General features: G+C 44.6%; 1 protein-coding gene across 10 annotated transcripts; it reads right to left on the reverse strand.

Annotated features, from left to right (window-relative positions):
- Positions 1-1,489: 1,489 nt before the first annotated feature.
- On the reverse strand, positions 1,490-21,448 carry CNR1 (cannabinoid receptor 1). 10 transcript variants are annotated; one of them, XM_054822142.1, is made up of 5 exons: positions 20,697-20,749; positions 19,730-19,767; positions 15,352-15,511; positions 13,294-13,386; positions 1,490-7,856 (listed from the first exon to the last, which is right to left on the reverse strand). In XM_054822142.1, the coding sequence occupies exon 5, from the start codon at positions 7,793-7,795 to the stop codon at positions 6,374-6,376; it is 1,422 nt and encodes a 473-aa protein (XP_054678117.1). In that variant the 5' UTR covers positions 7,796-7,856; positions 13,294-13,386; positions 15,352-15,511; positions 19,730-19,767; positions 20,697-20,749; the 3' UTR covers positions 1,490-6,373. The 10 variants fall into 10 exon arrangements, with proteins under 10 accessions (XP_054678117.1, XP_054678113.1, XP_054678111.1 ...); XM_054822138.1 differs by lacking the exons at positions 15,352-15,511; positions 19,730-19,767 and adding an exon at positions 12,817-12,873 and having other exon boundaries at positions 20,697-20,834; XM_054822136.1 differs by lacking the exons at positions 15,352-15,511; positions 20,697-20,749 and adding an exon at positions 12,817-12,873 and having other exon boundaries at positions 19,730-20,543.
- Between the last annotated feature and the right edge of the window lie 2,290 nt (positions 21,449-23,738).

Below are 23,738 nucleotides of genomic sequence, written 5' to 3' on the forward strand. Positions count from 1 at the left end.
CAATAACTGGGAAGTTTCCAGCTCCCTTCCCTTCTCCCTCGGTGGAAAGCGGGGTATCCCTGCGGTGCTGAGCCCTGGAGGGACTTTCAGTGAGATCCACGGGGAAAAATAGATAGCAATGGCAGGGCTGGATCCATCCATTGCTGTAAATGGCAGAAGAGGTTTAGCCTTTGTGAAATCAGTGGCTTTGAAGTTGTTTCACATTATTGTCATTATTATAATTATCATCATTATTATTATTACTAGTTATTATTATCAATTATACATGTAGAGATACTTCTTTATTTTGGGGAAATATTTTTAATATGTGTGTGCCCGTTTTCACCATACACACACATATATGCATATATATGGAGAGATGGAAAAAAAGCAGCATCAAAACAGCATCAGTGCAAGCGGTCAGGAAGCGACTCTGTCAGCATTACTGTGAGAGCAGTTTTGTTCATGATGTTCTCTACCCCATCTGCACACATATGGATAAATAAATTGCTTCACTCCCATGACAAGTCCATTGAACTCCTGCCAGACTTTATGATTCTGCATTGACCCACCAGAATTCAAAATAGATTATCTGGAGGTAAAAAAATCCCAATGAATATAGAGGCTGTTATTTATTCTGTCTCATCTTTGTTTTAATGTCAGTGAAAATGCAAATGCAATGGAATATAAAATTGCACTTTCCAAATGCAGACTCATAGCTTGAAAATCTGGGGTAAGATATGATTTCTGCTAAAGTAAATAAAAAATTCTTAGTGACTTTATTGCGATAGGATTCCATACCTTAATATGCTTTAACATTAAACTGAGTGCTGCTCTGAATACCAAAGATGATTTATTGGAAAGCAATACCAGGGCATGTCATACCTAGTCATTAAGATTACCTTGGCCTTATTATCGCTCTTTCTCCTAACTGAATTTTAAAGATTAGTATTAGATGACTGTTCATACTAAGGAGCCCTGTTAAAGGCCATCATGTGCTTCGTACATTGTGCTGCTATTTAAAGAAAACTCTGTTGATAGTCTTGATATCCATTAGTTAAAAAGACCAATGGATAAAGGCAGAATGAAGACATGTATTCTAAACTGTCAAATAAAAATGCCCACCCTATGCTTTCTTAAACACAGGCAAAATGATTTTTTTTTCTCTTCTTTTATAATCTGTTCCCAGATATTCTGATAGAATTTTTAAATCAAGCCAAAGCTGGACTTTCACTGAAGACAAAACATTAAAAAAAACCCCAAACAAATCAACAAAAGGCAGATGTTTTATTGACGATGTGCATGCATGAGGATATTGTGACTTCTTAACTGTCAGAAGAGCGGAAATAATAATGGAAGTTAATACGAAAAGCTGAAATGATGACAGTATATTTGCCTGCACACTTCCTGAGCTGGTATAGTGTGGGAAAGCAGTTGCTTGGAAAGTTGTTATTATTTCCTCTTCTGTTGTTTATAGAATAGACTTAGGTGTTACCATCAAGAGGAACTGTCGGTTTGTGGCAGTATAGCCCTTATTTTCTAGTGAACATGCCAATACAGTGGGAATTGTCTCCTGGCCGCTTTGGAAGTGACAGCTTTCAGCAGAAATATTCCGACTTCTTCATTTAAATGTAGTATGCAGCTAAAGATTAAGAGCTAATCTTTCATTTCTAGTTGCTTTTGTTTTGCCAAGACTTTCTCAATTCATCAGTGACCTAATTTTTAAAAACACAACTACTATGGCACAACCATGATCCAACACCCCAGGACATGCTCACACCGTCCCCTAAGGACCTCCTCTGTTTTCAAATCACAAATGTGGAGAACGAAAATTGCCCAAGTAACATGAATCTGAGATTAAGTCATATGAAAAACTGACCCTTTGAAATGGGCAGGGACCTTTCTACAGCATTTAGTGGGCTTTGGATGGGCGTGTGGGACCACAAAGGGATTATTAAGTGTTTTTTTAACCCTTCCTTTCAGTTGTGGATGAGCAGTGACGGGGCACTTTCGTGTGCCCCGTAGGCAGTGGCACGGCTGAGCTTGCTCTCCCTGCACAGCTTTTGTGCATCCCTGTTGGACCACTCCACTGCCCCCCACCCCCGTAACTCTGTCCCCACTAGCACTGGCCAAAACTAGACTAACTTTCTATTTGTCTCAAGTCTTTGATTACATTTACAATCAGCAGTAACTAATTTAGGTCGTCGTTGCTGTTGGCAGCACTATTTTAGTTTGTATTCCTTTCTTCTGCTCTTTTGTGTTTTGTTTTTCTGAAGTATATGGGTTTGTCTTAATGTGACATCTCTGTGCAAACATATGCATCTGAGGAAGGCAAAAGAGATTTATTGCATTTTGGCTGATACAGAGGAAAAGGGAAATTGCCTACATAATGAAACAGGAGATTCAGTTTTAACTATGTCATTTCTCTCTTGTCTCCATAGTACTGAATACACAAATATAAAATATATAATCTACCTCCTCCTTCGAACATATCAACGTACAATTAAAACCCACAAAGCTTGACAACCTGTTGTCAAGTTGTTTAAGCAGTTGTTTCAGAATCCGACAGACAAACTTATAAACAAAACGTAGAGCACCAGATTGTGGGATGAGGCAGCATCATCACGTGGCTTCCTCAGTTATCTCAAAATTGGGAAAACAAAAAAAGTAGAGGAATACTTTTTCTCCTTGAATAAATAACAGTTTAATTACATTATAGAAATAAAATATGATATGGTAGGAATACACTGGAAATCTTACAGAAATACTATTCTGCTACTGGTAGGTAAATGGTCAAAGCTACTTTTCATGACAATCTGAACAGTACTTGTGTACAAACTATTATACAGGTTGCTAATGAAAAATATTGCAGCAGTTGCAAGGATGTTACCAGCTCAAACAAACATCTAATGATACAATATTCTTCTAAGAGGAAGTAATAATGTTAGATTTACAGACAATAAAGAGTTATGTTCTCCACTTTGAAACACTGGAAATAAAAAGCTCAGGTAATCCAATTTCTTTACCTCATATTATCACAAGGAAAGATTTTCCTTTCACTATGAAAGCATCCCAAGAGACCCTGTAAACAGTTTATTCAAAGGTAGTATCTGAGATGTCACAGCAACTTCAACAATTGTCCTAGTCTACAATTACAGACTTTTTAGGCCACTGCTTGTACAGATGACTTTTTTTAAATTTTTCACTTATTTACATACATTCAGCCCAATAACAGCAGGCAAAACGCGCTGCCTATCTCACAATAGACACACTAAATTTTTCATCGAAAGGCCAGTGCAAGAAGATGTGGATAGTGATGGCACAGCATCGAGGAGATTATATTATACAAATATACAATTAGACTGTTGAGAATCTAACTCTGCACGCACGTGACATAGATGGTCTTCTGGGTAGATACGCGACACTTGGAGTGGGTACATATACGTAACTGCAACTATCATTGGTTGGTTGACGATGATGGTGTGGGTGGCCGTGGAACACCGTATCGTTTGGCTGTGCTATCACTAAGTCAAGGTAGGTAACTGCAAATTAGGAATACCTAAAGCTGAAGTTTAAGTGCAGCTTATCTTGGAACGGCAGCAGATTTTTCTAATGAAAGAGTAGTTCTACTTAGTGAGCAATGTGTAGGGAAATTGTTGCCACCTCTTTAATAAATGGTTCTAAGTGAACCGACACAGTTCCCAGAGCTTTAGAAAAACTCATTATGCAAATGGAGATACTGATGATAGACAGTAACGTTTCACAGGATGCTATTTCTTATTAGTAAGCACCAAGTTAAGTGCCAAGACAGCCCCATTGTCCCATGATTTATCATGTAAAATTTAGAACTTGAATGCACAACAAAAGTCCACGAAGTTTGCATTTAATTCACAAGAAGACAGTTTCAAAAATGGCTCTTAAAATACCTTTACGTTTCAAATGGGCTTTCGCACACTCCCCCCCACACCTCCAAGAGGACTGCTTTAGGATGGACCACACCTAGACATGAGAAAGATCTTTCGGAAGGAGGACTTGCATGTCCTCTGGGAATCGTCTGCAGTCGGTTTCGGCCAACTGCCGTGGCCCCCTCGACAGCGTGGTGCCCTGTCCTACCACCCCGGTAAGCTGCAGGGGAGCGGGGGAGGACGAAAGTACCCCCATGTCTCCCAGCTGCTGCTCAGCACCTCACCTGATGAGATCTTTAAAATGTGCTGCCCCTCACCAAGCCCAAACGTGGAGCTGCTTACAGCCCCGCAGAGCCCCCGGCTGAACTCAGCTGGGCCGCTGGCGCTACCGGCTGCTCTGGCCTGCACCGAGGGACCAGAAAAGCCATGGGGATCCCATGGCCGCCGGAGGTCCCGGGGCTGCCACCATGCTCTTTCCCCACGTAACCCTGAGGACGGGCGGCAGGGCAGTGTGGATTTGGCTCCGCTCACCTGGTGCCACGGAGGGAGTCGCCTCTCTTGCAGCAAGCGTCGGGCAGCTAAAAGGCTAAGCCACCTTTGCAGCTGTTTTAGCAGAAATCAGCCAGAAGAAGGGTGAGGCAACAGTCCAAAAAAAGCAAGGCAGCAGAAAAGAAGACCCCGTACCTTCTGATTCAGAACAAAATTACAGAATATCCATGCCTCAAAGACTACCCGGTAACGTGCTCCTTGTGAAAGTCCCAGGCTGCAGAAACAATCCCACCAGGGAACAGAGGCACCATTTTCCTTCAATAACTTCTCCTCCCTTGAAGCTGATGGTGTCAACCCTTGTCACCTGTATCCTGATTTCACAGTGAGACTCACCTCATTTCAAGCAATCAGATTTGAATACTGATGGTCTAAAAACAAATTACCATTTATTTTTGGCTTTCTCAGTTTTCAGGAACACCATCAACAGCTACTGCAGTTGTCAGTGCGAGCTCCTGCCATGCTCTGCCTCTCGTTTCCCCTTTTTCTCAAGTACAACTGAAAGGTTGCTTTCTCTAGCACACGGATACACCTCTCAGAGTGGATCGGGATGTTCTTAATATGGTACTTTCACCAGTAATCAGTTGGAAGAACTCAATTTTAGAAACAGAATTCGTGTGCAAAGCGTGCAACAAGAAATACAGTTTACATTTGGTCGTAGTGTCCTATCATCTTAGTTATGCTACCATGACTCACACTGATTAGTATACTTACACACACACACGCACGCACACACACACGTACACACACATAGATATTTATTTATATACACGCTCACACAATAAGAAAATGTCTAAGTCTGACAATATTTCCTCCTCTTTTAGTGAAGACGGGAGTTTGGCATCTCAGGCTCTGAATCTGCTTAAACCTGGGATACAGGAATGCGACACACTTCAAGTATACATCGACTGCACAGTGATAACATCGCACATTGAGTCTGACACATGCTGTCTTCAGTGGTCCAGCACCAGCACGTGGCTTAGAACCAGTTGCCTGTTAAAGGAGCCAATATCCGGGACCTTCGCTTTTCAGTGTTCGTATTCATGCAACGCCCAAGAGCAGGGTGATAGTCTATACAACCATAAACGTCCTTCTGTATAAACGTAGTGGTATTTAAAAGTCTGAACCAGTGCATTCCTCTCTTACATTCCTCCTCTATTCCTTTGTTGCTGTTACTCTCGTATGCATGTGAAAGTAAAAGGTAGTGGGGAAATAATTTTAGTAGAAGAACACAAAGCCTCTCCCCTAAGTCCACAGAAGACCACTAAAAGTGTAAAATTTCCAAAATAGCTCATAGGAATTCTTCAAATACAGGTAGTGTTTTCAATGGGGTTTACATATCACATTTCACATTATTTCCACGGAAGTCTACCTTATCACTTTGTTTAATCAGACAAATATCAATAACACATAATAAAACAGCATACAATTCACGGGACACGACACGTTTTACAAAACCTCTAGAACTCAGCACTGCCGCTTTTGGAAAAAATCAAAAACTCCTATTACTTACAGACATGAAATACACTTCACATTGAAATGAACAGCATGATTACAAGGCTTTTTTTCTTATTTGATGGTATCAGTTTAGGATACATTAGTTTTCAATTAGGTTTCACACAGTTTTTCTTCACACCCCCAAAAGAAACCATTGCTAACCTGGTATTTTCTCTGTGCTCTTTCAGGAAACTTACTATTATTCAGTAAACACTTTTTGAGAAAAGAACTTTTGAAAATTTAGCTTGAATCCCTAATTGTAAAACCTGAAGAACTGGCTGATGGTAATGCTCTTAACACAATCATCGCTCAGCTTACAATGACAAACCAAAAAAATATTACAGGAGGGTACAAACACGTTAAGCCACGGGTTTGGTTTTCTCTGTTGTTGATTTTTTTTTTTTTAAACTAACTCCTTTTTCTCACAACGCTGAGAAGTCTGTGACTTACAACGCTTCAGCAGTCGTGTCTGTGGAGACAGACATGGTAACTTTGGCAATCTTAACTGTGCTCTTAATGCAGCTCTCGGCAGCCCTGTGCACGTTCCCCGCGTTGTTGGCGTGTTTGTGCTGGCAGTCAGACTCCATGCTGTTATCGAGGGGCTGTGCGGTTCCTTCGCAGGTGGGGAACATGCTGCGGAAGGCGTGTCGCAAGTCCTTGCTCCTCAGAGCGTAGATGATGGGATTCACCGTCGAATTCAGCAAACAGAGCATGCTACAGAAGGCAAAGACAGTCTTGATGAGCTTGTTCATTTTCCCAAAGACATCGTACACCATGATGGCAAGGAGAGGGCCCCAGCATATGATTAAAACGACTAGGATAAGGACCAAGGTTTTGGCTAACCTGATGTCCATACGAGTTTGATCAGGCCTAGTGATCTGTACCTTACCATCCTCGGTCGACTGAATGATTATGCTTTTCTGCGTGCCCCGCTGAATCATGCGAACAGCGTGGCTGTGAGCCTTCCACAGTATGTACATGTAGGCATAGACAATGAACAGCAAGAGGACGCTGGTGACCCCAATCCAGAACATCAGGTACGTCTCGTCGATGAGAGGGAATATGTCCGAACAAACGGAATTGAGCTTTTTGCAGTTCCAGCCGAGCAGAGGAAGAACGGCTATTACAATAGCGATGGTCCACATCACACAAAACGCTACAACAGCCTTTGGTCGGGTAACAATCCTTTTGTAAGCTAGTGGCCTGTGTATAGATATGTACCGGTCTATTGCCGTGAGGAAAAGGCTACCTACAGAGGCGGTGAAGGAGGCTGTAACTCCACCCAGTTTGAACAAGAAGACGTTGGGGCTGTCCTTCCGGTGGAAAACATGGAAATCCACAAAACTGTAGACAAAAATCACGCTGCCCAGGAGGTCGGCCACAGCCAGGCTGCCGATGAAATGGTAGGAGGGTCTACACCGGAGGCTTCGGGAATGGAGGATGACGCACAGGACAAGGAGGTTCTCTAGGACCGTGAAGGTGCCCAGGGTGAGCGACAGCACGGCGATGGCCAGCTGCTGGCTGGGGTTCAGGATCATAAAGCACTCCATATCCATGAAGTTCTCCCCACACTGTATGTTCTCCTCATTATCCTTAAATGTGGACAGGGACTTGTTGTAAAACTCTGTGATGTTGACCTGATCTGAGGGAATAATGCTCAACAGGGGATCATCTCCCGCAGTCATTTTTTCTTGGAAAGGATCACCCCTGAAGGAAGAGAGAGGGAACTTCTGGGGATAGTATCCCAGCTTGGATGCCATGTCGCCTTTCATGTCTTCGTACTGGATATCGTTGGAGCCCACGTAAAGGAGATCTGTTGTGATTGTTCGGAAAGTTGTATCTGCGAGGCCATCTAGGATCGACTTCATAACCCCAGTCTTGTTGGTTTCAGAGAGACTTGGGGGAGGGAATAATGCATCGGAGGATATCCTAGAAGGGGAAAAGATCAGATTTCATTAAGATAAACAGGGAGATAAACTCCACAAACAACTCAGTTGAACTGTGTCAAACGAAATCGACCTTTCTCTTGCATTCAGTGCAGGCCTAGCCTTTGCCATCTGTGGGAATCAGGGTGAGTCGAGCACTTAGAAAGAAATCACCTGGATTTCACTAAAACCGAATTACGCTATGAAGTGACGCAAAAACCAGAAGCGCAGGGAAGTAATTTTCATTTCTCATCAAAACCTTCCGAGCTGCTTCACCACAAAGATATTTTTCTCTAGATCTGAACTTGGCTTCTGATTGCAAAGTACCTTGCAGACCAATATTCCTTGGGCTTGCTTCAGTTAGATAATACCAAGTGCCACTGCAGGAGCAGCATTAAACTGAATCATCACCTTCATTGCTTTTCTTTCAAAAGGCACCAAGGGTTTTGAAAACCTGACAGAGAGGGAACGGGGCATGCACTCTAAGTTTCACAGCTCACCCAGAATGCTCGTATATTCACATTACAGCAATCTGAGGTCTACTAACATCCTGAATTTGTTATTGTAAATTTATTAGCAAGGTGCTTCATCTACAGATGTAGGGATCTGGATATAGTTTCATTGCTCTATTCCTTCCTTCTGCTAAGCAAACCAAGGCAACTGGGATGTTTGGGCTCTACGGGGGAGGTGGGTTGTTACCCAGCCCTAGCCACAGTTTCAGGAAAAGTGACCAGCACTGCTAAGTCAGTGAGTGCATCCATTCTGCATGGATCAGAACCCTAAACCAAAGCAGTTCACGCTTGTCTAGAAAAACATGGCACCAAGTTTGGGTCAGAGTGCAGTTCCAGCCAAAACTCCAGGCGAAAGGGACCAGGAATCACTGCTCCTGTGAGAAGCATGGAAATGTAACTTGTCCCATTGGGGACACCCTCAAAAATACTCTGTCCCCATGTAGCCAGTGGTCTCTGAGTCCTGTCATGCCCTGCCTTTGCTGGTGGATGGTGGTTAATTGCAGGGTATAGCTCCTGGTCAGGGTACCATTGGGAGAGCACCCACATCAGCATCTGAGTATCTTATTCACATCGACATCTAAGACAGGTCCTACAGCTCTTCCTATGCTGTGCTCTTTTATACAGCTTTGCCCATATAACATGCCTTGACTATGAATTGAACATCTGCTTTAGGGCCCCCTTCCACCACCACAGTGGCTGACAGTGGTCGGGATATAAGTAAGAGCCAGAATCATTGCTTTGGTGTGCTACAGTTACTCTGCATCTGCTGTAGGACATCTTGGTAATTACATCAGCAACAGGAGCAAACCCGAACTTTTTCATGCTTTTAGAATGGAGGAAATTGTTTGCGACACCCAAGAAGTCCCAGATGCCATATGTAGGCTTGTACTGACTTAACCTGTTCACTTTACACAGCTGACAATAAACGGCTAGAAGAGAGATTATCTGCCAAAACCCTGAATACTGATCACCTCAACTCCTAAAGAGATTTGCAGAGTAGGTACTAGAGCTCAGATTTCCCATGAAAACTAAAAGAAAGAAGAAAAGGATTCCTCTCTACAACAGTACCAATACTGAAAACCAGAATAAACCATGAGCATTTCCAAAAGAAACAGAGATCATTTGGTTGGTGAGATATTTATACTGCACTTATACTTGGTATCTGAATACTCAAGACTTTTTCCATAGTTCTTTAAAGTTCCTCATTTAATTCATCAGGCCTGAACATTGAGTATTAAAGGGAATATATGAACCTAGACCTTCAGAAGACACTGCAACTCCAGCACTGCAAACAAGGATGAGTATAAACAACCCTTCCCGGGATAGCCTAACACACAACACTGATACTTGCTGTGTCAGCTTTTGCTGACATTGTTGCTCAGCAAATAATAACATAATTATTAGACAGCTAATCTTAAAATATATTAAGGAATTTAATTTTGAGAGTTTGAGCAGTGAGGGAGGGAAATGTCACTGAAGCATACATTAAAAATGAACAGCAATAATCTAATACATAAGGTACTTTTCTTCCAGAAGGTGCTTTACAGCTGTTCTCAGTAGAATTTGCAGATGTTATATGATGCAAAGATGACCCTGCTGTCAACTGACAAATCTGCTTTGGGTGACGCCTGGCAACTTTAAACCTTGCATTATAACACCAGTTTAAAAGCAGACGTGAAGAATGTGTTATTCATTTGAAAACTACCCCAAAGAAATTTAAATAATCAAATACTTTAAAAAACATGTAAAGATGGCTCTGTTATTCCAGAAGACAGACAACCATTTGAATGATTAAAGCCACAGCCCCATGTCGAGAAGATTACGTTTGAGTAAAGCTTCAAAAATTGTATGCAACTGAGCACTTCTGCTAGACAGACAAACAAATTGTTATGAGGTAGCTAGTCCCTGCTGGAGTCATGTTAAGTACAGACTTCCTCAGAATAAGGTGCAAGCTGCCGTGCAACCCCTACCTTTGTTTGAAATACAAATGAAAGAACACGAATTCCTGCGTGCTCTTTTGAAGGTGGCAGTGAGTTATGTGACAATATCACTATGCATGCATATGCTATGCTAACAACATGGTTAATGGGATCAGGAGAGGCAAGTCTTACTCTGAATTTCAATGATTTTTTTTCCCTCTGTATTTTTACATTGAGATTATTACAGTAATTTCCACCTTATTGTCTCTGCAAAGAGAGTCTTCTTTGAGAGTACTTGGGAGTTCATTAGTGGTGTAGTTTAAGCTTTGGGGGATGCAGCTGACATTAATTTTGTTTTTGTTTGCTGCTGGGAATATCATAATTGGAAATTTCTAGCAGTATGTGTGCATGCACCTATTCAAGTAGCAGTTGATTTTTATTAAAGTTGCAGTAAAACAGCCATTCGCCTGATCTGGAATTGCACTTTACTGGAATTTCGTTTATTTTAATTTAGATACTAGCTTGTCCCAGTATAAGCGAAACACTACTGAAACGTGCTGAAGTGATCGGTGAGGCTTTCCATGGCTGCGTAGTGAAAAGAAGACCGGACCCTTGGCACTGACGTTATCAGAAGAGTTCAGGTCACAGTCTGAGGTGTTGCACAATTTGACGTGGATCAAAAAGCCGATGGCAGAAGCAGTGGTCTGGTGCCTGGTCTTGTAATTTGGTCAGTGTCACACAAATTTTGGCTCTGAGCTCTTCTGTGCGAACCTGGAGTGGCAAGCAGGCACTGCCCACGAGAACAGGACACCCCACACCACGTGGCCACACTGCCCTTTGCAGTTGGCTCCAACACAACCCAAACCCATACTGCCCAAGACCCATGACCACCTCTACGCAAAATACCCTGGGAGCCTCTGTGGCTTCTCACAGCCTCCCTACAGGACAAGGTTCCCCGCGCAGATCCCTCCTCTCTGGATGGGGCTGGGGTGATGGCCGTGTGTTGCAGGATGGTCCCTTCACAGGCAGGGCGGAAGCAAGGGAGAGCCTCCTGGCTCTGCTGGAATCTACTCTTCCAACAGAGCCTTTGAGTCCCCAAAGCTCTCAGCTTCATCCCTTCCTTAAATGAGCTCTACTACCTCACTCATTTTAAAACAGCATTAAAAAGAACTGAAACATTGATTAAAGATGAGGAAGAGCCTGCGCTGATGCCGGCACTCATCATTTTTGATGTATTTCCATGACTGCATGCAGCAATTCACAGTAAGTAATGAATTATGACTACGGATAAGGATTAAACAATAGATAAAAGTTTCAAGCATTGTTTATCTTGAAGACCAAAACCAGAAAACCCATGGCTGAACACCATGTTAGACTTTTCTCCCATCAACCAGCAGCCGTTGATGGGCACTGCCAGACCAGCTGTGCAAAGGGACTGCCACTAGATGGAGTGGCTTTTACAAACACACGGCTTAGCTGTCTGCAAAGACCTGGATTTAACTTCATCTAGCCCTTTTTTCCAGCCTGCTTTACCGGGGTTCAAACATAGCGGGTGTTAAACATCAGCTGAAGGTTGAAGACAACTTTGTAAGGCTTTGCCCTCAAAGTGAAAGAATTAGTGAAGATTTGGAGGCAAAACTTACTACTGCCCTCCGCTGTGGGGTTACATACAGCCTTAAAAGAAGCTTGGATCCCATCAGAACATGAAGACCTCTTAGGTAAAATATAAAATAGATAATACATAAAAGGCTGGTAACTCACCTTGGACAACAGAGAGAATTAGACCTCCCCATGACTTCTAGTTGGTCCGCAGGACCGGTTCACTCGGGGAAGAAGAACGTGACTTCATTAAAATGCTATTACCTATCTTCTCCTGCTGTTCTGGGGGAGAGGGAGGACTGGAAAGTTTTTATAGTTGTCTAAAAAAAGGGCTGAATTTATTATAATTTTCAAACCAGGATGATTGATAGTGCAATTTTAATAGCCTGAATAGAAACAGTGAATATTTACGTTCTTCCTCGGAAAGTAATTATGAGCAATACAATGATGCTACTGATAACTGCAAAAACGTTGATGTGGCAAGAAAAGGAATCAAAAACAAGAAAGGGAAATCCACTATCAAATCTTTTTAGCTTCTATTTTAGAAAATATTTTGATCTCCATGTCTATACATTTCTTCTATGATACCCACAGCTAATTAAGAACAGGCTAAAGGACAAGTAGGTATAATTGAAACATAGTTTCTGAATGCACAAAATTATGTAAATGCATTCTCCTTGCTTACACGTTATAAGGCTTGTAAGTCCTTCAGAGAAGGGCTTTATCTTCCAGTAAGTTTGCACAGTGCCCAGTACACTGGGATTCCTACCAAACTGGGTCCACAAGGTACTACCACAGGAGAAACAGCAGTAATTTATACCCATGTGTAGTCAGCTGGAAAAGTGTGAGAGAAATAAGATCTACCATAGTAACTGTTGGCCTCCAGGAATTAGAACTGTCCTATAAAATGAAAATTTATATGGCTAATAATTACCTTATCCCATATGGCGATGAACAATACTGCTTCGAGGACAGAACAAGGTTTCTAAGCCTTGGAGAAAGAAATGCGCAGTCTGAGAAATGGCACTCTAAGACTCAGTAACACCGAGCAAGAAAAAAACATGTTGACAAGAATGTGAAAGCGATGTTACCCTATCCTATTTACTGTTTTAGTACTCCATCTCCAACAGTGCTACTCCTAGGCTATAAATGGCAAATAACGCCATCACTCCTGTTTCAGCAAAACTTGCATTCATTTCAGGGGAATTTTCCCTGTGTGAGGGATGGGGAAGGAGCAAATGAGGGATGCTATCTTCTAGTTGCAGCAAGGCACTATCAGCTACGGGGTAAACTAGGGCATACAAGTACTCAACCAAATTTTGTTCTTAAATAACATGTGATATCTATTGCAAGTTGAACCTTAATTAGCAAGAAACCACAGCTACATGGTTATTTATGTTAATTAACGTACCGTTTGCACACTAGCAGGACAGGGGCTGGATTGTTCTAATTTGGGGGCAAACTGCCCCTATGTGACACCCCCCAGCATCCAGCAGCTGGCAATCTGAACGACAAAAACAAAAGAAGGAGGGAAACAAAGCATTAATCAGTGACCAACGATGTCTTTTAAAGAAATAATGTTATTTCCTCCCTCCAAAGTTTTGTTGGTGAGATGTATGTATTAGTTTTAGCACAGGTGACTTGCAGGCACAGAGAAAAAGAGGCTGCATCTTACCTCTCAGACAGCCAGGGCATATGCGTGTGTCTAAGATCAGAGAGTTTCAAAAACGAGTTTGAAGTCCTGCTCCGTTTGGTGCAGGTGAAGGACTCGAATGTGGCTCTCCTGTGAGCCAGGTGAGCGTGCTGGCCACCTCTCCATCCTGCTGCTCATCCCTAAACTGTTCGAGTTCTTCCATGTTGGATCAAGTGTTAAACAGCAGGAAATAAAAGCACCAGGGTGCATGCCTGGTAGGTGAGGGGCTTAGTTTGAAGCCCTTTCTTGGAATTAAGCAAACCAAGGATGTGTCTCCCACATCCCACCCAGCTGCAGGGGGAAGAACAGGAACAGCTGCCGCTCCTGCCTGTGAAAAGCCTCCAAAGCTCCTGAGTTCACCCAAAACCCCTCAGCTTGTGAAACACAACCCCCTACACACACATTTCCTACCAAGTTGGAGACAAGACGAAGTATTGAAGGCACAAACCAGCAAGGGGACCAGCAGGGTCACGTTACTGGGAAACTACAGGTACCTGGTCTGCCTGGCTTTTGGGAGAAAGGAGGGAAGGCGGAGGTGGTTTTCTTAAAACAGTAAAAATACGGTATGAACGTGGGATTTTAATATCTTTCACAGTTTACTTCATACATCTTAGTTTCATTTAAAGACATAGTTTTGGGAAAGGATGAAGAGGTTTACTGAAGTATGAAAGGCTCAGATGAAAGGGAAACACTGAAGCAAGAGTGACCTGGTATTTGCTTAAAATCACCTCCAGTTTAAGGACTGATTTCCCAATAAAGCAGAATGAGCAGGTAATACAAAAAGTTTGATACAATGCTATGGTATTTACATTTTAAAGAAAATGGAAAAGAACTCATTAAGCTGGTCAATTTTGAACTCTCCAACTTTTCCTTTTTCACAAAAGGGTTTATCTTGGATTTCAGTATTCCAACAAAAATTGCTTCATTTCCTGCCTCTTTTCTAGCCATTCTCTAATGCCAAAAGGTGCTGGCACTTATTACTGCTGAGCAGAATTGACATAAATGTTAAATGGAGACAGAGAAGCCCAGCCAGGTGCAAAAGAGATGGGGGCTGAACACTCAGTCTCCTGGAAGTACCTAGAGGAGACAGCAGCTCAGCACACAAGGTGTAGTTGAAGGGAGAGAAGTCATTTGAAAGAGCAGAGCAGGACATAAAAGACCCAGACTCCAATGGATGGTAAATGCTAAAGGTCCCCAGAAGAACGTAACGTCTAGAGGATGAAACTGAGGGAAAAACACATTTATTAGGAAAAAAAAAAAAAAGAGATAACCGCTCCGAGAAAACAGTTTCCATGTAACGGCCAGAGCAGAACAAAAAAGGTCAAGAATTTGTTGCAGCAGAAAATATTAGTGAATTTTATTAAAAGAGTGAGGATTAGAGACAGAAGGGTAGCAAAAGCATCAGGCTCCAGGGAGTACTCTCATAAACTGCACAGAGTGCATGTCTGCCTCCTCTTCCCCCTGCAACAAACTGTGGCTGTAACAAGTTTTAATCAAAGACTTTGTGAGATAGCAAGGAGATGCTGAGAGCAAAGGTAATGTGGTTAAGTGATTGGTGTGAAAGGGATTGGGAGGAGAGAGGAGAGGTAACTACTGTCCTCATACAGGGAATAGGATGTCTGCAGGTGAGATGGGAGCAAACCGGGGAAAGGTAAGAGAGGAAGACCCAAGTGGAAGGAGCCCCTGGGAGGCAGGGGATGCAGATTTTAGGGAAAGAGAAGAATTGTCTTTGTGATTGGCTTGGGGAAAGCAGATGAGGTGAAGGAGAAAACTCACGAGAGAAAATCTCCCTCCTCTTCTGAGCGACACGAACTTCAGAGACACCTCCGTAAGCTGAAGGATATAGCTAGTGGGATTTTCAGATCTCACTGTAAAGAAAGAACAGACCCACTGCTCTGCAGGCAATGACTTGCTCTTTTGAAAGTCCACTTCTGATCTGTATTCAAACGGCAAAGGAAGATGCAAAGGGCTCTGAGAAGCCATCCTCAGTAAGGTCACAGGAAAGGACAGTGCTGTACGCACTGACACATGGGACAGAGCCTGGGAACACTCAAGAGAGATCAGTTGAACAAATCTGACCAGGGACATGAATAAAAATCAAACTGCTTAAGGAAAATGAAGTACAGAAGATGAACCTCAGAAGTGGGAAGGAAGAGAGAGTGCTCAAATGGAGCCACTGAGTGACCCACACAGTGGATAAACATACCGAAAGGGGAAAAGGGAAGACGGGTTTACAGGCGATGGCAGAAAGTTAGTGCGCAGAAGGTCAGCAACACATTGCAAAGCAACATCCCTTCTACTTCAGTCCTCAGGAGTCTACTTCTCCCAAAAATTGTTACTGGGCCACCAAGCATTGGCAGTGCTCAGAAGCTAGGACAGAAAGGCTTTTGGTAAATGTGATGTCCCACGCCATCAGCATTAGTGAAGGATGAAAATATGCACTCCAATTTAAAAATGTAAAACATTCTTTCATTTCTGGAGCTGTCTGGCCTTTCATAAAATTTAAATAAGCTCAGATAACTCTCTTCATAGCTACATTCAGAATATAATGATATTCAAATATACTGCCTTCACACACACAAACAACTTGTGAAATTATTTGCCAGCATATTAAGCCACTACACCAGATTGCTTGGCAATGGTGCATGTCTTCAAAATATGCAGATGCTTTTCTTTTTTAAAAAAAGGAGAGAGGGAGAGAAGAGGAGAAGTGAGAAAGAATTACAGCGGAATCTGATATCCAAGTAGCCGGAACAACAAACTGCAGACAGACTCCAACCAATATTACAACAGATTTGGAGAAACAGTTAAAAGATACTGTGGGATGAGTTATGACTTCTTATTTCTGTGTATATGTGTATACATATATATATATATATTTATATGCATAAACTTATAGACAGACATACACAGACACATACACATGCCTAGAGGAACAACTATGCAAAGTCTCACAAATGCTGCAGTAGTGTTTGTCATGCGTAAACTCAAATTCCTGGTGCCAGAGGACAAGCAGATAAGCTAGAAGTGTAGGTACAAAAACTATAGGCAAGATGACTGCTGAATATCTTTTTTAATTCCCTTATATACAGCCTTCCTGGGGAAAAGCAAGAATCTAAGACGAGTACTTCTATCACTGAGATCCTGTAAAAATTATTTTGCATGTATATATACATATAGGTACCTACATACACACTCCAAACCTATGCCACCTGATTTTCCAGGCACACACATAGTCTGGACTCCAGTACCGCACTGTTTAAAACAGAGGCAGAACTAACTAAACCCAGCAATTTCTGAGAGCATGTTTCACACATTCACCACAATGGGAAGGCAGGAGCCCCCCAAGCCCCCAAGCACAGACTTTGAAAGGTTTCCTAAAATGCAGAAATATGAAAATGACTCCAGCGAGGACTGAAAGCGAACTAACAGTATTCCCTATGGAACTGCTCCTGCTCAGTACTTTGTAGTGAGTAAATATGCTTTCTTAAGAATATACAATTGCCATAAAGCAGGTTAACACAGGATGAGGTACTATTTGATGCCATCCAGCCTTCATCTACACAAACAAGACAACATATGAAACATATAAAACATCCAGTTTCACCAACAGTCCGGCCAAAGTATAAGGAGTGACATTATACTAACACACACGTAGTGAAATATCCAATTCATCTGTAATTTGGATGTGGGTAGCTTGATCAAAAAAGGATGGTCCTGCTGAAGAGAGGCAGAACCCGGCTTGGTGTGTGCATCACCATAATGCCCCTGCATGAGGCACAAACAGGAGAAAAAAATGTGCTCCAACCTTATGTTGCAAACCCAATCATTTTTCACGGGAAACAATGGCACCTTCGGGAAAAAGAATAAAAAAAAAAGTTCTAACGAGAAATTGATTTATAAGTCATTATAACCATTTCAAAAGGACAGGTCGTGGCTGGTTTCAGTGATCATTAACAAAGCCACACACTTTCAAAGAGCCTGAGTTCTGGGGTGCAAATTCTTATCCTACTGACAGTGATCGGATATGCACTTTTTGCAGCAGTACGGTGTCAGTCGAGAAATGGAGACGTAAAGAGCAGTACTGAGAAGACAGGTTGTCACATTTTTAACTTTGCATTAATAACAAATGCTGTCGCTGTCTATTCTGGCACATTTGCAAGCTTGCTTTTAAGTACAAGGGGCTGGCATGCATTTCCACTATAGATAGGAAAACAAGAGCAGCCTTGTTATGATTAAAAGGGTCTATTTCCCTCTGCCTTCTGTCTTCTGTGTCCATCTGCACAGCTGCTTTGAACTTGGCCAAATCCCAGTGTTAGGGTCGTCCGCAGTACATATTTTAAATCAGCAGCAGACTCTGTGAATTTGCTGCTAGAGTGGAGAAAAACCTCCAAATTCTCACGTAAATGGTCAATGATTGGTTCTGTAAAGCATTCATCATTTTACATAGCCTAAACTATTTGGGAAATTGCAGCGAAAAATACCTAAAATCATTTACTGTTTCAGGAGAAGACTTGGATAAAGTCAATACAGACATCTGCAAAGAAATGAAGAGCAATCACTGCTGAGAAAAATGAATTCTGCGGATGCCTAGGTAGCCGACAGCATGACTAGAGAGAGGTCACAAAGTTTGCATCGGAGAAGTTACAGTAATTTCTCTTAAAATGTATGGAAGTAGAGAAACTAGGTGAGTGGAAGACAGTGCACGAGACCTGCAGAACCGGGAACAGCAATGTATTTGTAAAATCATTGGGCAATACTAAGTGAATATATGGGTTTGGGTTCTTCCTTGCATCTTATTCTCCTCACCTCAATAGAAAGGAAAGCTACCCCAGCTCTCTCTCTCTAGCACGTAACACTTTCAGCACCAAAATTCCCAGTGGGATGACAGTCTGCGAGCATTTTGTGATGGCCACATTAAAGGCTGAAAGTCAGAAATGACTTAAAAAAAAAAAAAAGTTATTTAATTTCTAAACTTCCATTGCCCAATCAGAAACCTCTGAACAGAGAAAGGGAGAGAAAAGCTTGCATTGGCTAAGACCTGCCATTCCTTCAGCAGAGCATGAAAACCCTTAATGGGGTCCTTTATGCAACTGAGCTAACATAATTCACCAAAGAACAACAGCCAGGATCAAAGGCGCCCACCGGCTCATCCTCACCATACTATAACCTGCTTCCACCTTCGCCTTGAATTTTATAGCTATTTTGATTTGATTACTGTGGGTTTAGATGTTATGGAATGGTCGACAAGGTAAATTCACAGCAAATAGTCTATTTCTTTACCCAGACAACTTTTTTTTACCCCCCTGGCAATAGATGCCTGCTGGCTCAGTCAAACAATTACTGCTTTTATCAATTCTGCTTTAAAATGTTTTTATTCAAATGGTTCTGCCTCTCATTCCAAAGACCAACAGATAATAAAGCAAAGCTGTTCCTGGTTGCTACAAAACTAATTTTAACCTCAAGCAAATCAGGAGTTACACATTCATCTTCTAAACTGTTTAAAGATGTTACGTTCATTTCTTTTATGGCTGATTTAATAAACTCTCCCTGCATAATAAATATTCCTACTATAGTCACAGGGGTTTTTTTTCCTTCTTGAGAAGGGAAAACCTGTGCTGGCAGTTGATATGAGGTGTAATCCAAAAAGAATTAAGCACACCCAAGTAATTTTTGCAATGTTGCACATTTTGTTATTAAATATCATATCAAATATCACTCTGATCCTTTGCATGATCTTGGTACATGTGAACAGCAATGCCACCCCCAGCAGAGAATGCTATATTCCTTTAAGAAAAGGTGAACAATAACAATGAAAACAAGATGATACATCTAAGGAAAAAAAAAAAGAACCATTACTACACCTTTAACAGTTTAAAAAGCCATACTATGTTCTTTTTTTAAAAAAACTTGTAGATACTCAAGGAGTATTTTGCTATCTGGCTCTATGTTATGTATGTCCCTTTATCTTCTGAAAGAAGAAAACATACGCCAGAACTGTTAATATGATCATTTGCTGCAATACAGAAAATAACACTGATGATAATTTTAGAGAAAGAAGGAAAACTACGGACTTCATCTTCTGACACCATTTTACTTAATCAAACTGAAATCACAGTAACGAGCTCTCTCCTACCAAAGGCTTGGTACGTACCTCATCCAGGGGTGTTCTCAATGGAGATTTGCAGACGTCTTTGAGACAAAAAGATGCCCATTTAAAATAAGCCCATCTGGTTACTCAGAATTATTTCTCAACAGCTGAAGATTTCACATGACAAACACTGCGTGAAGTTTAAAAAGCTCACTCTTTTTCGGCCGTTTTCCCCCCAGAGCTCCGAATTTCAGACAAAAAGAAACGAACCAACCAAAAACCCTACTGGGATATTCTGAAGATGCTGGATGCCTAAGTGACATCTTTTAACGGAACATCATTGCGCACAAAATCACGAATCGCCTTTTATTTCGGTTACAGCCTCTACGGCAGAGTTCTGGGAGGAAAAGTGCACAGGAAAACTGAATGCCACCCGCTGTAAATCACCGGTGGGTTAGGACGAGAGGAGAAACCTCCGATGTCAGATAAGGTCCTGTGGGAACCTGGGAGGCTGCCGGCTCCGCGCACAGAAGAATAGACGCGTGTTAACCATAACGCCACCAGGCTCCCGCACCTCCGCCCGCTGCCGGGCTCCCCTCGGCAGCCGGGGTCCCCCCCGTCCTCCGGCCGGGATCACGAAAGCAAACCACGCACCTCGGGCCACCGGCTTTTCCCGGGTGGCCCCGGGGCACCCTTCAACTCTCGCCAGACGCCCGAGGCGGCGGCGTGGGGCCGTGCCCGGGGCAGGGGCGAGACCCGCGATCCCCCCGGCCCCCTCCGCAGCGCGGGTCGCGGCACCGCGGGACGCGGCGGCGGATCCCGGGTAGGGATGCTCCCGCAGGCAGCTGCCTCCCCTCCGGCCGCTCCGCCGTCGGGGCAGGCGGTGTCACCCCCGGACCGCCTCCTCTCCCCCCATCCCCCCCCTCCCCACGCCGCCAACAAACTTTGAGGGGGACGACGGCTACCTGGCCCCCGGCCGGGGGGGCACCCGCCGCACCCTCCCGCCCACCCCTTCCCGCGCCGTCCTTACCCTCCGCACGGCACCGGCCGCGTCCCCCGCCTGCTCCGGCCGCGCCGACCCCCGGCAGGGAGCGGGAGCGCCGCCCCGCCCGGGCACCCCGGCACTGGGGAGCGCCGAGGAGGCGGTGCCGGCGAGGGGAAGGAGGAGGTGGGAGACTTCTCCCCCGGCTGCCTCCCCGTCTTCCCTTCCCTCCCCTCCCCTCGGCGCCTCCTCTCCGACCACCGTCGCCCTCGCTCGCCCAGTTCAGGCGGCGTGCCGGGCTCCGCCGCCCCGCCGCCGCTCCATGTGCCGCCCGCCCCCCCAGGCCGCCGCCCCCGGCCCTCCTCCGCCGCCTCCGCCCGCCGCCGCCTCGGCGCGGGGAGGCAGCGCGGGAGCCGCCGGGCACCCGGCGCGGCTCCGGCACACGCCGCCACCGCCGCGTCCCCCCCCGCCTTCCGCCCCTCTCCGGTCCCATTTATGAAGCTCGGCTCCCATCACGTGTCAGTGTGCCTTTTGTCCCGGCCTTGGCAGCGGCGGAGGCGCCCCGCACGCGCGGGCAGCGCCGGGGGAGACGGGCGGCGGCGGCGGCCAAACTTCGCCCCGGGGGAGGAACACCGGGACACCGGGGGACACGGGAGTGGGACGGACGGGTGGGCGGCGGCGGAGAGCGGGCCCCGGCCGCCCCGTCCGGCTCGAGTCGTGCCCCGCGCCCCTGGCCGTTCGCCCCGCGGTGGGGCCCTGGATGGTTAAATCGTGATTAGCCCCGTCGTGCCGCCGCTCCGCCGCGGCGCCCCGCCGAGCGCGGGGAAGCCGGGCCGGGGGAGGCGGCGCGCGGGGCCTCCAGCCAATGTGGAAGGCAGCGCCTCCTCCGGCCCGCGGGGGCGGACGGCACCTCCCCGCCGGGGGGCGGGGGGGGCAGCGCTGCCCCGCCGCGGGGCCCGGCCCGGCTTCCCGTCCCCTCCGCACCACCGGGGGCTGAGGCGGGCGGCCTTTGCTTCCCGCCGGCGTGGCGCGGGGACAGAGGGGGCAGGCCCCGTACTCGTCCCGGGGCCTCGGGGTCGGTGCGCCCAGGGGGCTGGGTGGGTTGGCGGCTGTTGGGCCTTAGGCCGTGGGTGTGGGCGCAGGACTTCCCTCAAGGCCGAGCCCCTTCCCTGTGCCAGTGTTTCCTGTGAAATGTCAGTTTTACCACCATTTATTTCCCTTTTCCTCACTATCCTTGACTCTTGCCTTGGGTATTTTGGGGTTTACACGACAGCCGTCATGACAGCCCTCAGAAGTGCTGTGCTGGGGAATCCCTCATCTCTGAGGGATGAAATGGCTCCAACGGTGAATGGGCAATGGGCAGAAGTGGAAAGCTGGGCTTTATTCAACAGCCGGTTCCTAAAGACTCTAATATCCAGCTGGCTTTGCTCTGCGTGCTTCTGCCTCTGCAGTGTCATAAATATGTATTTGCCTTCACACGTATTAATACAGAAACATGATAAATATTTATCATTTGACATAGTGTCTAAAGTCATTAACTGGTCCATCTACCACATCCACCCATGGAGGCGGAATAGGCTGTATTCCTTGTTTCTCAGGAAAAAAAAGCGCTCAAGTCTTCACAAGTGAGGGTTAACGATTATGGGTGGCTGTATTTTTTAGGGGTGCCCAACTTGAGATGTGCCTGCCAGCTGACAGTCTTCTTCTTGAAGGTTTCTTGAGTTGTGCCCCCAAGGCCTGAGGTACCCAAAATTTCAGGGCTCTATCCAGGGAAGCACATCTGCCAAGGAGCACAGACCATTCTCAACAATCCAGTGTTTTTCTTGCAACTAGTCCCACAGCGAGTCTGCAAGATCATAATTACTGCCTATATTTTTTTCCACCGCTGGCTCTTTCCGATGGTAATCGTTAAATTAACAAGAAAGGAGATAATTTCAAACGGCATTCCTCTGAGAAAAGTGGAAAAGAAAAAAAGGCTAACTCATTTGTGCCCAGCTCGAGTTTCTGATATTAGTCAGCCTGTCTGTTTGGTCATTCGGAAGTGGTGGTGTGTAAAAAGAACTTTATTTAACACTGCAGTAAATCAGAACAGATTTCTCTTTGGCTGTGCATTTCAGAAAGTACTGACTTCTCCTCAGAGGGCTAAGATTTTTTTTTTTTTTAAATTCTTTGGAAGAGTTTGGTATTTTTGCTTTTAATGTGAACCTACCCACTTAAGCTTCTCTTCCATGTTTGTGGAGGGAGGCATCCCCTTGGCAACGGCAAGTCACATCCAGTGGACATCGCTGGACTACAATCAGCCCACAGAGAGAATTTAAGGTCATGTGTTACCGCTCATCCTGCCTCCACATTCATGGTTTGCTAAAGATCCCCATCCTGAACTGGGAGTTACTCCAATCTTGGGGTAATCCTTCTTTCTGTCACTTCTAAACTCGGATGGTAGAGAGGGAAATTGGAGTGTTGAGCATGTAGCCATGCCCACACACTGAGGGTTTTTTTTTTTCCCCTAAAATCCCCCACAGTTGCTACTGCCAGTTCAACCCACAGGCGTAGCAATTCCACAGGAGACAAGCCGTGTGGGTAACCAGAGGTGATTCAAGCACCAAGTTCTCAACCTTCGTCACAGTGGGGCGTTCTGTGACCCCTCATGCCTCGCACACCCCAGCCGCTTTTCCAGGATCTTGCTTTTAATTTAGCAATTTGGCAAAGGGAAGGTTGTTGCGATCCTGTGACACATGTTCCTAGCCGAGCTGGTTGGAAAACCTCTGAAAGAACAGCTTTCCACTGGAAAATGCAACCCTGTCAAAATCAAAACGCTTTGCGAACTTGTGTCGGTTGCACTGAAAATGTCATTTAAAAAAGAGTAAGTGGTGGAGGGATGTTCCAACAGTGTGGGAACATCTCGTTTTCACATCTCCAAGCTAAATGTTTCAATTTCTTCCTTCAAAGTGAGTTTTGGTTTCAAAATATTTTTTATATTATATATTACAAAATAATACAAAATTTGAAAAGCTGAATCACATAGCTCCATTGATCTGAAATTAATGTTCTCCACAACTTTCTCTAGGTAAAGAATTCAGCTATTCTGAT

Source organism: Grus americana, chromosome 3 (assembly GCF_028858705.1).
Source record: "Grus americana isolate bGruAme1 chromosome 3, bGruAme1.mat, whole genome shotgun sequence".
Taxonomy (NCBI): Eukaryota; Metazoa; Chordata; class Aves; order Gruiformes; family Gruidae; genus Grus; species Grus americana.